Source organism: Ornithorhynchus anatinus, chromosome 18, assembly GCF_004115215.2.
Source record: "Ornithorhynchus anatinus isolate Pmale09 chromosome 18, mOrnAna1.pri.v4, whole genome shotgun sequence".
Classification (NCBI taxonomy): Eukaryota; Metazoa; Chordata; class Mammalia; order Monotremata; family Ornithorhynchidae; genus Ornithorhynchus; species Ornithorhynchus anatinus.
Window position 1 is genome coordinate 12,917,107 of NC_041745.1, and position 15,763 is coordinate 12,932,869.

General features: G+C 49.4%; 1 protein-coding gene across 4 annotated transcripts in view; it reads right to left on the reverse strand.

Annotated features, from left to right (window-relative positions):
* ATP10A (ATPase phospholipid transporting 10A (putative)) overlaps positions 1–15,738 on the reverse strand; it is an 88,864-nt gene extending 73,126 nt beyond the window's left edge. For all 4 annotated transcript variants that reach the window (XM_029046667.1, XM_029046665.1, XM_029046668.2 and 1 more), the window contains exon 1: positions 15,257–15,738. In XM_029046667.1, coding sequence (XP_028902500.1) covers positions 15,257–15,675 — 419 coding nt within the window. In that variant the 5' untranslated portion in view covers positions 15,676–15,738. The remainder of the gene's footprint in view (positions 1–15,256) is intronic.
* Positions 15,739–15,763: the final 25 nt, after the last annotated feature.

The following is a 15,763-nucleotide window of genomic DNA, read 5'->3' on the forward strand; positions in this document are numbered from 1 at the left end:
TGGTATCGTTTCAAAGACTCCACGTGTTTTCTGCCAAGCAAAGAGCTGCCAAATGGAATCCAGATTGTGCTCCAGTCCGGGCAATGTTCCTTCTTTCTCTCTGCCCCCCGTGAGCCCAGAGCAATAGGTTGGTTTTGCAGTCAGCCTTGGGCTTTGTCAGATCAGAAGTCTCAAGAACACTCAATCTCTTGGATGATCCCAGAGCTCATTCGCAAAATCCCTGCTCTCCACTGCCCCAGAACCGCTCTCTCTCTCACCTGGGATGTTAGGAGCTACTAGGAGGTCCCGGTTGCTTCGAGGAATGGAGTTGAGGGAGTCACTGGACATTGATTCTATTTATTGCTATTTTTCTTGTCTGTCCGTCTCCCCCGATTAGACTGTAAGCCTGTCAAAGGGCAGGGACTGTCTCTATCTGTTGCCGATTTGTACACTCCAAGCGCTTAGTACAGTGCTCTGCACATAGTAAGCGCTCAATAAATACTACTGAATGAATGAATGAATTGATTATGTGTGGGGAATATTGGTTTTGCTTCCGTTGAAGAACATTGTAAGCGCTTAAATGCCATTAAGTTCAATTCAATTGAAGTCTCTCGAGACAGTATGAGACTCTGCACTCAGGAGGCATCCAATAAGTACACTTGATCCTTTCATTTCACTCCATCCCTTGGGGCTCTGCTGAAACCTGAGCCAGCGGAGCAATGGGGAATCCAGAGTAACTAGCCAGCTGGCCAAAATGGCTGAGTTCCTGCCAGGTCAGACAGAGGCTCCTGGCACCATGAGACGGAATTCTAGCAGGAGCCCTGAAACCTCTAAAGGGTTTTTTAGCAGGAACCAGGGGGAAATTGGCAGAGACTCCACCTTGGAGGTTAAAAATAGCCAATGCGTAGCAGGCTGGGTTTTATTAATGGTATTTATTAAGAGCTTATCACGTGCCAAACACTATTCTAAGCAATGGGGTAGATACAAGTGAATTAGGTTGGACACAGTTCCTGCCCTGCATGGGGCTCGCACTCTAAGTAGGAGGGAGAACTGAGGCACAGAGAAGTTAAGTGACTTGCCCAAGGTCACACAGCAAACACTTTTCAGAGCTGGGATTAGAACCCAGGTCTTCTGACTCCCAGGCCCGGGCTCTTTCCAGTAGGCCATGCTGTTTCTCTCAGCTTTGTTCCTGAAGCGTCTAGAAATTCCCACTTAAGGGAATGAGAATTCAAGAGGTGAATGAGGGGAGGGAGCACCAGAATGGCAACTTCACAGCCCTTCCCCTCGAAATCCAGTTCCTCTCTACTGTTTGTATTCCCCTAATGACTAGAGGCATAGGGGATAATCAATCAATTAATCAACCAATCAAGTGTATTGACTGAGCTCTTACTGCGGGAGAGTACAACCTAACAGATTTGGTAGACATATTCCCTGCCCACAAAGAACTTACAGTTTAGAGAGGAAAGCAGATATTCACATAAAATAATAAACTATGGATATGTACATAAATGCTTTACGATCGAGGGCGGGGCGATTAAGAGTCCAAATTCAATAAGGCTTTGAAGGTGGGGTGAGTGATAGTCTGTTGGATATAAAAGTGGGGGGCCTTTCGGGCCGGGGCAGGATGTGGGTGAGGCGTCGGCAGTGAGATAGACGAGATCGAGGTACAATGTAGGGTCATATTAGCAAATCAATGAGGTAAGATAGAGGAGGGCAAGGTGATTGAGTGCTTTAAAGCCGATAGTTATTGTTATGGTGTAGTTTGCCAAGCATTTCTTACAGCGCTCTGTACACATTGAGTGCTCAATAAATACGACTGACTGGTCGGGAGTTTCTGTTTGATGCAGAGGAGATGGACAACCACTGGAGGTTCTAATAAATTATGTATATTCCTCGATCCGTATATTATTTTAGCATCATCTACCTCATAGATTGTAAGCTCTCTGTGGGCAGGGGTCATCTCTACCAACTTCAATGTAGTGTACTTTCCCTAGTTCGCAGTACAGTGCTCTGCACACAGTAAGCACTCAATAAATACCATTGACTGATTGATGACTGTGCTGGTTTGGATTGGAACTAGATTGCCTTCACATCAATTAATCAAACAATGGTTTTTATTGAGCGTTTAATGTGTGCAGAGCACTGTACTAAGCGCTTAACGCACAGAGGGATAGCTGTGGCTTTGGATGGGCCCTGAATTCTGTGCCACAAGGAGCCTACAATTCTGCTGCTCTAGCCACAGCACACTAGTGACTTCTGTTTTTGATTTGTGCATTTTCCTGGTCTTTTATGCTACTGCAGGGATTTATCTTTCCATCATCCTTGATGTGTCTGCCTCCAGTCCCCTCTCCTCTACTTATAGTCTTAGCTTATGACCCACTGCCGGGTTAAGGACAGCATCTAATTCCCGCCCGTGTTATCTTTCCCCATGCTTAACAGAATGCTCTGTGCAGACTAACTGCAGAGTAAATATATTCACTACCTACTACATGGAGAAATGGAGGGAAATTGCCAAAAGACGGTCATCCTGTCTCCTTTTCTGTGAGGGCGATGAGAGTTCACCAAGAGTCACCCCCAAAGACACTCTCTCAGGATAAGTCCTATACGATTGTCCAATACAGAACTGCTTATCTCCCTACCCAAACCTGATTTTCCTGTAACCGCAGACAGCACCATCATCCTTCCTGCCTCAGAAGCCCTTAACCTTGGTGTTATCCTAGACTTAACTCTCTCATTCAACCCACGTATTCAATCTGTCACTAAATCCCATCAGTTCAACCTGCACAAAGTGCTAAAATCCGCCCTTTCCTCCCCATCCAAACTGCTACAACGTTAATCCAAGCACTTATCCTATTCTGCCATGATTATCGTGTCAGCTTCCTTGCTGATCTCCCAGCTTCCTGTCTCTCCCCACTCCAGCCCATACTTCACTCTGCTGCCCACATCACTTTTCTGCAAAAATGCTCAGTCCATGTTTCCACACTCCTCAGAAACCTCCAGTAGTTACCCATACACCTCCACATCAAACAGAAACTCCTTCCCATCGTCTTTAAAGCACTCGATCACCTTGATCCCTCCTACCTTACCTTGCTGCTCTCCTACTACATCCCAATCCACACACCTGGTTCCTCTTGTGCCAACCTATAGATTGCCAGCTACGTCCAACCCGATTATCTTCTACGTACCCCACTGTACCTCAATCTCGTCTATCTCGCCACCGACCTCCTGTCTGCGTCCTGCCTCTGGCCTGGAACGCCCTCCCTCTTCGTATCCGACGGACTATCATTTCCCCCATTTTCAAAGCTTTATTGTAGGCACATTTCCTCCAAGGGGCCTTCTCTAAGTCCTCAGTTTCTCTTCTCTCATTCCCTTCTGCATCGCCCTGACTTACTCCCTTTATGCACCACCTCATCCTCAGCCCCACAGTACTTATGTACATATCTGTAATTTATTTATTTATATTGTCTGTCTCCCCCTCGAGTCTCTAAGCTCCTTGTGAGCAAGGAATGTCGAGTCATATTTACTGAGCACTTACCGTGTGCAGAGCACTGCACTGAGAGCTATGGAGAGTACAAATACACAATATAACAAATACACAACGAGCTTAGAGTCCAGAGGGGGAGAGAGACAATAATATAAATAAAAAGTAACAGTTTGGAACATAAGTGCTGTGGGGCTGAGTAAAGGGAGCAAGTCAGAATGACACAGAAGGAAGTCGAAGAACAGGAAAAGAGGGTTTAATCAGGGAAGGTCTCCTTGAGGAGATGGGCCTTCAATAAGCCTTTAAAGGTCGGGAGGGTGATCGTCTGTCAGGTATGAAGACGGAGGGTGTTCCAGGCCAGAGGCAGAATGCGAGCGAGAGGTTGGCGGTGAGCTAGAAGAGGTACAGTGGGAAGGTTAGCATGAGAGGAGTGAAGTGTGCGGGCTGGGGAGTAATAGGTGAGTGGTGAGGTGAGGTAAGGAGGGGGCAAGGGGATTGAGTGCTTTAGAGATGATGTTTAGGAGTTTCTGACTGAGAAGGATATGGATGGACAACCGCTGCAAGTTTTTGAGGAGTGGGAAAACATGGCCCGAACGTTTTTGTAGAAAAGTGATCTGGGCAGCGGAGTGAAGAATGGACTGGAGTGGGGGAAGACAGGAGGCTGAGAAGTCAGCAACGAAACTGACACCGTAATCAAGGTCGGTTAGATTAAATGCCTGGATTAACGTGGTAACGGTTTGGATGGAGGAGAAGGGACAGAATTCAGCGAGGTTGTGGAGGTCGAACCGACGGGACTTAGCGATGGATTGAACGTGTCGGTTGAATGAGAGAGTTAAGTCAAGGATAACGCCAAGGTTACAGGCTTGTGAGACAGGAAGGACGGGGGTGCCGTCTAAAGTGATGGGAAAGTCTGGGGAAGGACAGGGCTTTGTTGGGAAGGCAGAGCCACTGGAAGGCAAACGGCTGAAGATGTTCATTAGGGAGGAAAGAAGGGTGAGGGCTAGTGGTTTGAATAAGGTGCGAGAGGATGGAGGTCAGATGTACCGGAGGAGGGGTTGAGAGAAGACAGGTGATTGCCTCGAGGTACTGCTGTGAAAGAAGGAAGAATTGAGGAAGGGAGAAGATGGGGGCGGGACTGGGGAGGCGCAGGAGAAATTTTAGGGATTTCACGCCTGATGGTTTCAATTTTCTCTATAAAGTAGGTGGCCAGGACATTAGGGGCTAGGAATGGGGGAGGCGGGGGCACGGGGATCTGAGGAGGGAATTAAATGCCTGAAACAACTGGTGAGGGAAATGGACATAGGTGTCAATAAGGCTGGAGAAAGGATTTTGCTGCGCAGAGGAAGAGCACCGACTCCATTATCTCTACTCTCCCAAGTGCTTAGTACAGTGTTCTGCACACAGTAAGCACCTAACAAAATATGATGCATTAATTGATCGACTGTGCCTCACGCAGTGTTTCACTGAAACTCCTTCGTCCAAAAGAAAGGAAACATTTGCAAGGTGCAGTGTGGGAAGCAGCAAGCCGAAGTGAATAAATCAGGGGCTTGGGAGTCAGAAAGACCTTGGTTTTAATCCTGGCTCTGCTACTTGTCTGCTGTGTGACCTTGAGCAAGTCACTTTACTTCTCCGGGCCTCAGTTGTCTCATCTATAAAATGGGCATTAAGAGCACGAGCCCTATGTGGGACAGGGACTGTGTCCAACCAAATTATCTTGTATCTACTCTAGTGCTTTGCACAGAGTTAAGCGCTTAACAAAAGAAGCAGCGTGGCTCAGTGGAAAGAGCACGGGCTTTGGAGTCAGAGGTCATGGGTTCGAATCCCGGCTCGGCCACTTGTCAGCTGTGTGACTTTGGGCAAGTCACTTAACTTCTCGGTGCCTCAGTTCCCTCATCTGTAAAATGGGGATTAAGACTGTGAGCCCCACGTGGGACAACCTGATTCCCCTGTGTCTACCCCAGCGCTTAGAACAGTGCTCGGCACATAGTAAGCACTTAACAAATACCAACATCATCATCATCATCAAATACAACTTTTTTTTTAAAAAAAAGATGCCAAATGAAGGACTGGTGTTTCTGCAGCAGCCAAGAAAAAAGAGTTAAAGATGTTTCAAGCATGTTTCTTTCCTGCTGTTATCAGTCCAATTCATCAGATCTTGACTCCGACCCATGATTTGGAGCAGCATATCAAAACCCTGCAGATTCTTCATTGGATTGAAAAGCCCTTTTTTTTTTTGTCCCAGGTCTACTTCACTCTGAACCTAGTACAAAGTGGCATTTGTTTACCCTTCATCTGGTAGACCGTGTGCTTTACTGATGGAAACAATCACCTGGAGGAAGTGCTACTGTAAAAATAAACACTTGCCTTTGTTATTCAAAAGGGGAAAATAACAAGGACACCTAGCACACCCACAAGTCGATTCCAAGAACATTTGCATTGATGGCAAAAGGACTAAGGATGCCTGGCTAACATCAAAACGTGTCTAAAATGAAACAAATAACAATCAACTAAAACGCCAAAAATATTTCCCCTTTATAGCCCAAGATGTGGTCGAGGCGAATGGGGCACCACGCCCTGTGTGGGGAGGGGGAGTTTGGGGGAGCGTCTCTCAATTTCTGGACAGAACCTTGTGGGAACAATCAACCCGTGGTATGTATCGCGTGCTTTCCATGTGCAGAACACTGTACTAAGCAGTAATACGGGGCTAGGTGGTGGATCCAGAGCTGTGCCTGAAAGAGACCCGGGGTGAGGCTGGCAATCATAATCCATCTTGCTGAAGGGAGGTTGATCCTTCTGCTGTCCCTTACTCCCACACTTCTAAAAATGGTGGAACCAAGAGGGGACTCGATGGCTCCACTATTACTCAGCTTTTCTGAGCGAGACATAGAAGTAGAATGGACAATAATAGATAGCCAGATGCTTAGTACAGTGCATTTCAGCCAGTGGGTGCTCAATAACTGCTTTTACCTCTACCGCTATAAACAATTGCTGTGTGGAGAAGTGCATGGGTATCAGTGACAGAATAAATGTCTTGAGGACACAGTGAAGTGGTCTCGAACATGGGGCTGCAGCAGTGGATTATCAGGTGATTTATGCAGCAGACGGCCCAGGCTGGCAAGAAGCAATCCGGAGAGGAGTGTTGCTCTCTGTGAACAGCGATGGGGAGGAGGAGAAAGGAGAAGAGGAGGAGGAGGAAGAGAAGGAAGAAGAGAATGAAGAAGAGGAGGAGGTAGAGAAGGCAGGAAGTAGAGAAGGGAGGAGGAAGAGAAGGAGGAAGAGAATGAGAAAGAGGAGGAAGAGAAGGAAGAGGAGAAGGAAGATGAGAAGGAGAAGGAGGAGGAAGAAGAGGAGGAGGAAGAAGAGAAGGGATAAGGAGGTGGAAGAGGAGAAGGAGGCTGAGGGAGAGGAGAAGGAAGAGGAGGAGGAAAAGGAGAAGGAGGAGGAAGAAGAGATGGAATAAGAGGAGGTGGAAGAGGAGGAGGAGGCAGAGGAAGAGGAGGAGGAGAAGGTGCTAGATTATAAAATAGCCACAGGAGAAGCAAGTGACCAGCTCATCAGGGCAGCAAAAGACGGTCTTTCGTAACACAGGGGCAATGGGGCATCCGTCACTCAGGTACCAATCTTACAGCTCTAGCAGCTTGGTATATGTCCGTGACGGGAGGATGGCCACTAATTAGAGGCTGCAGATTCTTTAATGTGTCCCGCCAGCAAGCCAAGGCACAGAGTGGGGCTTGGGGAAAAAGACGGTTTCTGTTCCATATAGCCATCCTGATCTGTTCATTGGCCCCTCTAGGTTCTCTTTTACCTTAAACTCCTACCCATCTGGGGAAGACCCTGATAAAGACCTTGCTCTCAAAACCTATATTTCTGCCGGATTTTATGACCCTTCCGATACGTAGAGATCCAAACGCCATCGCTTTCAGGACAAGCTTAAACCAGAACGTTGTCTTCCAGTCATAATCCGTCTTTCGGGAGTGTGAGGAGGAGGATACATTACTGTGCTGATCCAAGCACTCACTCCATCGTGCCTTGATTACTACATCAGCCTCCACGCTGACTTCACAGCCTCCTGTTTCTCCCCACTCCAATCCATACTTCACTCTGCTGCCCAGCTCATTTTCCTGAATAAACGTTCAGTCGATATCGCCTCATTCCTCAAAACCCCCCGATGGCTGCCCATCCACCTCCACATCAAACAGAAACTCCTTATCATCAGCTTTAAGGCCCTCAGTCAGCTCTCCCCTCCGTACCTTACCTCACTGATTCTACTACAACTTAGTCCGTGCCCTCTGCTCTAACGCCAACCTAATCTCTGTACTTCGATCTCACCTATCTCGCTGCCGAACCCTTGCCCACGTCCTCCTTCTGGCCCGAAACTCCCTCCTCCTTCACGGCGGACAGAGCGCCACCCTCTCTGCTTCCAAACCCTCCTGTAATCGTAACTCCTCCAAGATGTCTTCCCAGACTAAATCCTCATTTTCCCCACTGAGCACACCAGTAAACCAGTTATGAAATGACCCGGACTGAAAGCAAGCCTCTCTTCCGTAAGAACGGTTTGTCTCCTGTAAAAGGGAGTTCCGGCTCCCTTAGCGGTGTGGCTTAGTGGAAAGCTCACGGGCCTGGGAATCGGGAGACCTAGGTTCTAATCCCCACTTTGCCCCTTGCCTGCTGTGAGACGTTGGATGAGTCACTTAACTTTTTCGTGCCTCGGTTTCCTCATCTATCAAATGGAGATTAAATACCTCACTTCTCTCTTCGTATATGAGCCCAGAGATAGCGTCTGATCTGATTGTAGTCTCTACCCCAGCGTTTAGCACATTTCTTGACACATAACTTACCAAATGCCACAATTACTATTATTGTTACTAAGAATAAACAAGGAAAGGCTGTTTGATTTTTACTTTGAATTTCGGCAGAAATCTGCAAACAGAGGTGAATACCCATTCCAAAGAGGGAGGAATTCAAAAAGGGTTTCTGGCGGGGGGAGTATGAATTAAAAAAATACGTCAACTGCAGTTTACACACACGCATGCACTAAATAGATCCCCCCAAACCTACACAGACCCAGGTACACACACTCTCCTTCCCCACCCCCAAGTCTCTCATCTGATCCTCAAATGGGTCCTGAAGGGGGAGGTTTTTGAGGGAGCCTAAGGAATCCAGGGAGAGGGGTTTCAGGTGACTATGGGATCTGAAAGGAGAGGTTTGTGAGGAAAGAAAGAGCTCTGAGGGAAAGGAGTCCAGGGGGAGGCAGAAGTCCTTTCTCCAGAGAAGCAGTGTGGCTCAATGGAAAGAGCAGGGGCCTGAGGGTCAGAGAAACTGGGTTCTATTCCTGACTCCGCCACTTGCCGGCTATGTGACCTAAGGCAAGTCACTTAACTTCTCTGTGCCTCAGTTCCCTCATCGGCAAAATGGAGATTTAGTATTTGTTCTCCCTCCTGCTTAGACTGTGAGCCCCATGTGGGGCCAGATTATCTTGCATCTACCCCAGTTTACAACAGTATTTGGCATGTAGTAAGAGGTTAATATATGCCATGGTTATTATTATTACAGATAATAATAATTATGGTATTTGTTAAGTGCTTACTGTGTGTTAGGCACTGTACTAGACACAGGGGTGGATATAAGCTAATTGGGTAGGACACAATGGGTAGCTCACAGCGCAATCCCCATTTTACAGATGAGGTAAACAAGGCACAGAGAAGTGAAGTGGCTTGTTCAAAGTCACACAGCAGACAAATGGCAGAGTCGGAATTTGAACCCATGACCTTATGACTCCTTTACCGCTGCTCTATTCACTATGCCATACCCACCCAACCCATCTTCTTTCCAGTTCAGAACCAGGGTGGGCAGCAAGGGGATGATTGGGGAGCAAGGCCTGGAGGGTGGCATGACCTGGGGGACTGAGTTAAAGTCTCCGGTCAGCTGGCGGAGCGTTAGCCAGGTGGATGGATGACCCAGAACCAGCACAGGGAGTTTCCAGTGGTTTTGACTGACCTAACTTGAATCTTGGTGGGACTCTGCCGGTTGCTAATAATAACAATAATAAAAAAAAACCTGTAGTATTTGTTAAGCACTTAATATGTGCCGGGCACTGTTCTAACCGCTTGGGGTAGATTCAAGCTAAGCAGTTTGAACGCAGTCCCGGTCCCACATGGGGCTCGCAGTCTTAATCCCCATTTTACAGATGAGGCAACTGAGGCACAGAGAAGCTAAATGACTTGCTCCAGGTCACACAGCAGACAAGTGGCAGGACCTGGACCAGACTCAGGACCTTCTGACTCCCAGCAGAAGTCAGACTTGTCCGAGGTCCACGCTCTATCCACTGGGCCGCTCTCTGGAACCAGAGCCTAGTTTTGGTCAAGGTGGGGAGACAAAGTTTCTCAGGAGGTATAAGAAGAATTCTAGCGAGATCACCCCAAACTTCTGGAAGAGGTTCAGGGTGGAGGGCTTTTATTAGATGAGTTCATTAATCCCAACACTCCTGATTCCTTATGGAATGTAAAGCACCGAGAGAAAGGACAATTAAAGAGGCAAGGAAGCTGCAGGCCAGACATTCTGGGAAAGCACCAGGCCCAGCCCCATCTCACCCACTCAGAGTCTGTGTAGGACAGTTCTTCAGTCGTACGTTTGCCAGAAGGGTCAAATTTTCCGGTGAAGAAACCAACTCTTTCTTTCACCGATTCAGAAAAAACCCCAGTCACGTGTATTAGAAGTAGCCTTCTCTTCGCTTTCATGTGAACATCTTGTCATTGCCAAGAAATGGTCTGAAATTCTCCTATTTAAGTATTCCTCTTTAAAACACTCTCCATATGGAGTTTCGTTTTCCTAAGCGATAATGGCAGGAATTAAAAAACAAAAAACAAACAAACAGTAACCACTCAGAAGCATCCTCAAGAGTTTAAGACATTAAATTATGTGGGGCATTTTAAAATCCAAGGAGTGGAGATTTATTACAAATCTTCAGCTACTGATTATTCCTTTTAATAACAGTTGCGCTATTTTCTAAGCACATACCGTGTGTCCGGTTCTGGGCTAAGTTCTGGGATGGATACAAGAAAATCAGATCAGACAGAGTCTCTGTCCGACACAGCATTCACAGTCTAACAAGAAGGGTATTTAATCCAGAGCCAGAGAAGCTAAGTGGATAGAGCAGGGGCCTGGCAGCCAGAAGGGCCTGGGTTCTAATCCCGGCTCTGCCACTTGCCTGCTGGGTGACCTCAGACAAGTCACTTAACTTCTCGGTGCCTCAGATACCTCATCTGTAAAATGGGGATTAAGGCTGTGAGCCCCATCTGGGGCTAGGGACTGTGTCCAACCTGATTAGCTTGTATCTACTCCAGTGTTTAGAACAGTGCTTGGGACACAGTAAGCGCTTAACAAATACCATCATTATTATCAAGTAACTTGCCCAAAGACACACACAGGCAAGCAGTGAAACCAGTATTAGAATTCAGGTCCCCTGATGCTCTTTCTACTTTTCCAGTTCCCTCTTGTCAATGAGTTGAGGATCACCACCCTTAGCCATATTTTAAATCCACCTAAAATGACATTGTGATTCACAAACAACGTACGGGAAAGCGATCCAGCACAACAGGAACGATTTGCTCTGCTCATAGTGCAGATGGAGATGCCCAACAAAAACTTGGAAGCAATCTTACCAGTGGCCATTCTAGGACTTCAAAAAGAACACAGGGCTAAAGGGAGGGCAGAGAGAGGGAGGGAGATGTCATTTCTCTTTGGAAATAGGTTTCCCAAATGACTATGTCCTGCTCTGGGTTTTGATCAGATTGTAAAAATGAATGTACTCCGAAAGCTAACACACCCCAGCTGCTTCCTCGGGTTGAGGGGTGGCATACAACAATCCCAAACCGGCTACCAAGTTACCAACCTAAGGAAATAAATATTGCTTTTTCCTAGGAGATGCTCGAAGACCAGGAACACATTCCTGGTCTCAAAAGCACTGGCTTGGTGACAGGGAGAAGAACCAAGGGAGCAAGTCAGGGTGACGCAGAAGGGAGTGGAAGAAGAAGAAGAAAGGGAGGTTAAGTCAGGGAAGGCCTCTTGGAGGAGATATGCCTTCAATAAGACTTTGAAGGGGGAGAGAGTAACTGTCTGTCAGATTTGAGGAGGAAGGGTGTTGCAGGCCAGAGGCAGGACGTGGGCAAGTGGTCGGGGGTGAGATAGACGAGACGGAGGCACAGTGAGAAGGTGAACATTAGAGGAACGAAGTGTGCGGGCCGGGGTATAGTAGGAGAGGAGTGAGGTGAGGAGGGGGCAAGGTGACTGTCTGCTTTAAAGCCAATGGTGAGGGTGTTTTGTTGGATGCAGGGGGGATGGACAACCACAGGAGTTACTTGAGGGGTGGAGAAACGTGTCCCGAACGATTTTGTAGAAAAATAATCCCAGCAGCAGAAGTAAGGATGAACCGGAGTGGGAAGAGACAGGAGCCTGAGAGGTCAGCAATAATCCAATGAGCGATTGTATTAATGTGGTAGCATTTTGGATGGAGAGGAAAGCGTGGATTTTAGCGATGTCGTGAAGGTGGGACCTACAGGATTGAGTGATGGATTGAATATGTGGGTTGAATGAGAGAGAGAGGCGTCACGGTTAACTACAAGGACATGAAACAGGAAGGATGGTGGTGCCGTCTACAGTGATGGGAAAGTCGGAGGGGAAAGGGTTTGGGTGGGAAAATGAGGAGTTCTGTTTTGGTCGCGTAACGCTTGAGGCGAAGACGGGAGGACATGCAAATAGAGATGTCCTGAAGGCAACAGGAAATTTGAGACTACAGAGGGAAACAGAGATCAGGCCTGGAGGTGTAGATTAAGGTATCATCTGCATAGAGGTGGTAGTTAAAGCCATGGGAGTGAATGTATTCTCCAAGGGAGTGAGTGTAAATGGAGAATAGAAGGGGACCCAGAAATGAACTTTGAGGGACCCCCACAGTTAGGGGGTGGGAGGCACGGGAGGAGCCCACGAGGGAGGCCGAAAATGAACGGCCGGAGAGATGAGAGGAGAACCAGGAGAGGGCAGTCAGTGAAGTCAAGGTTGGATAACGTTTCCAGGAGAAGGAGTGATCCACAGTGTCGTAGGCAGCTGAGAGGTCGAGGAGGATTAGGATGGACTAGAGGCCACTGGATTTGGCAAGAATGTGATCACTGGCAACCCTAGAGAGGGCGGTTTCTGTGGAGGGAAAGGGACGGAAGCCAGATTGTGGGGATCAAGGAGAGAACTGGTGAAGAGGAATTTGAGACAGTGGGTGTTGACAGCTCACCCAAGGATTTTGGAGAGGAATGGTAAGAAGGAGATGGGGCGATACCTGGAAGGAGCCTTGGATTCAAGGGAAGGTTTTCAGTACAGGGGAGACACGGGCACGTTCGAAAGCAGTGGGAAAGAAGCCAGTGGAGAGCAAACAGTAGAAGACGGCTGTTAGGGAGGGAAGAAGGAATGGGGCAAGAGTTTGGATAAGGTGCAAAGGAATGGGGTTGGATGTGCAGTTTGAAGGGGGTGGATTTTGAGAGGAGGCAGGAGTCCTCCTCTAGAGATACTGCTGGGAAGGATGGTTTCATCGGTAGAGGCGGAGAGCGTTCCGGAAGTTTGGAAGGATGGCTGAAGAAGAGAAGGAGAAGGATTCTCACTCCTGCCTCAAAAACCAACCCTTAGGGTCATGTCCTCGGGATGGACCGCGCAGCCAAGCGGGTCGACCCCTCCACATCCCTCCTTGAGTTTAGACAGATATTTTTGACGTTTTCTGAGGTCAGAGGATACAATGTTCTCCACCACACAGTAAGCACTCAATAAACACGATTAAATGAATGGACATCAAGTGAGCTCAGATTCCCTTCGAGATCCCTCACAGTGATGCTAGTTTCACCCTGACACATTTTTAGCTCTCCCTCTGCTATTACAAATACCACAGTGATTATTATTAGCGGTGTAATTTTTACCTTTGCAAAAGGCCAGCCCGCTCCATTCTTCTGCCCACCACGTTGGGCCCCGACAGACCCCCCCACCTTCCTTCCGTCTGGGCTCCCCGCCCCCCAACCCCCCCAAAACCGTCCCCCTTCCAACCCCCGGTTCTCCCCCAGCCTGGCGCATTCCTGGGTCCCTCCCCTCCAACCCCATCCTAGCCCCGATCCCTAGGCTCCTCATCACGGCTTAGTGGAAAGAGCCCGGGCTTGGGGGTTAGAGGACGTGGGTTCTAATTCCGGCTCTGCCACTTGTCTGCTGTGTGACCCTGCTCACGCCATTTCACTTCTCCGTGTCTCAGTTACCTCACCTGTAAAATGGGGATTAAGACTGTGAGCCCCACGTGGGACAACCCGATTACCTCGAATCCACCCCAGCTCTAAGAACGGTGCTTGGCACCTAGAAAGCGTTTACTACGGTTATTATTAGTATTATTCATTCATTCATTCAATAGTATTTATTGAGCGCTTACTATGTGCAGAGCACTGTACTAAGCGCTTGGGATGAACAAGTCGGCAACAGATAGAGACAGTCCCTGCCGTTTGACGGGCTTACGGTCTAATCGGGGGAGACGGACAGACAAGAACAATGGCACTAAACAGCGTCAAGAGGAAGAACATCTCGTAAAAACAATGGCGACTAAATAGAATCAAGGCGATGTACAATTCATTAACAAAATAAATAGGGTAACGAAAATATATACAGTTGAGCGGACGGGTACAGTGCTGTGGGGATGGGAAGGGAGAGGTGGAGGAGCAGAGGGAAAAGGGGAAAATGAGGCTTTAGCTGCGGAGAGGTAAAGGGGGGATGGCAGAGGGAGTAGAGGGGGAAGAGGAGCTCGGTCTGGGAAGGCCTCTTGGAGGAGGTGATTTTTAAGTAAGGTTTTGAAGAGGGAAAGAGAATCAGTTTGGCGGAGGTGAGGAGGGAGGGCGTTCCGGGACCGCGGGAGGACGTGACCCGGGGGTCGACGGCGGGATAGGCGAGACCGAGGGACGGCGAGGAGGTGGGCGGCGGAGGAGCGGAGCGTGCGGGGTGGGCGGTAGAAAGAGAGAAGGGAGGAGAGGTAGGAAGGGGCAAGGTGATGGAGAGCCTCGAAGCCTAGAGTGAGGAGTTTTTGTTTGAGAGCGGAGGTCGATAGGCAACCACTGGAGTTGTTTAAGAAGGGGAGTGACATGCCCAGATCGTTTCTGCGGGAAGATGAGCCGGGCAGCGGAGTGAAGAATAGACCGGAGCGGGGCGAGAGAGGAGGAAGGGAGGTCAGAGAGAAGGCCGACACAGTAGTCTAGCCGGGATATAACGAGAGCCCGTAATAGTAAGGTGGACAGGGCTCTAAGAACGGTGCTTGGCACCTAGAAAGCGTTTACTACTGTCATTATTAGTATTATTATATGGGACAGGGACCGTGCCCAACCTGATTAACTTGTATCTACCCCGGCACCAGTAACTGGTACCTAGTAAGCGCTTAGGACGGTGCTCGGTACGTAGCGAGCATGGGGCTTAGCGGAAAGGGCCCGGGGTTGGGACGCAGAGGGCGTGGGTTCTAATCCCGGCTCTGCCGCCTGTCAGCTGCGTGACCCTGGCCAAGACACTTCACTTCTCCGGGCCTCATCGGTAAAACGGGGATCCCGCCACGTGGGACAACCTGATGACCTCCTATCTACCCCAGTGCTCAGAAGAGCGGTTGGCCCATAGTAAGCGCTCAACAAATACCACCATCGGGATGATTATCATTAGTCCCACCGCCGGGCCTGACTCCAGGGCCGGGACCGTCTCCCCTTGGGCTCCCTCCTCGACCTCCCGGCGGCCCCGGCCCGCGAGCCTCACCGACAGAAGACGAGGCAGAGCCTGTGGTTGAGGCGGCGGTCTGAGCAGCGGCGGCCCAGGTCCTGCCACAGGTCCTTGGCGGCGGTGGCCGCCAGGATGAGCAGCAGCGGGCCCAGGCCCAGCTCGGGCTGGAAGGCGTTGAGGGCCGGCACCAGGTTCAGCAGGGCGATGGCCACGAAGTAGACGTTGGCCAGGCGGTGGAACTGCTCGAAGAGGTTCTTGGGCAGGAAGGAGAGCGCCGTGTACTTGGCCGTTCGCAGACGGTTGTCGGCCACGGACGGGGCCCCCGGGCTCGCCCGCCCCGGCGGGACCAGGTTGGACCGCACGGTTCGCCCAGAGCCACTGGGCCTCTGCGTCTGCTTCGGGCCCGGGCCCTGGCCCTCTCCGGCTCTCTGCCCCCGCCTCCATCGCCGCCCCATCTTCTGCCACTGTCTCCCCTCCTGTCTCTCCTCCCATTTCTGTCTCTGGTCCTGCCCTCGTCTCCCCTCCTCTCTCCGCTCCCGTCTC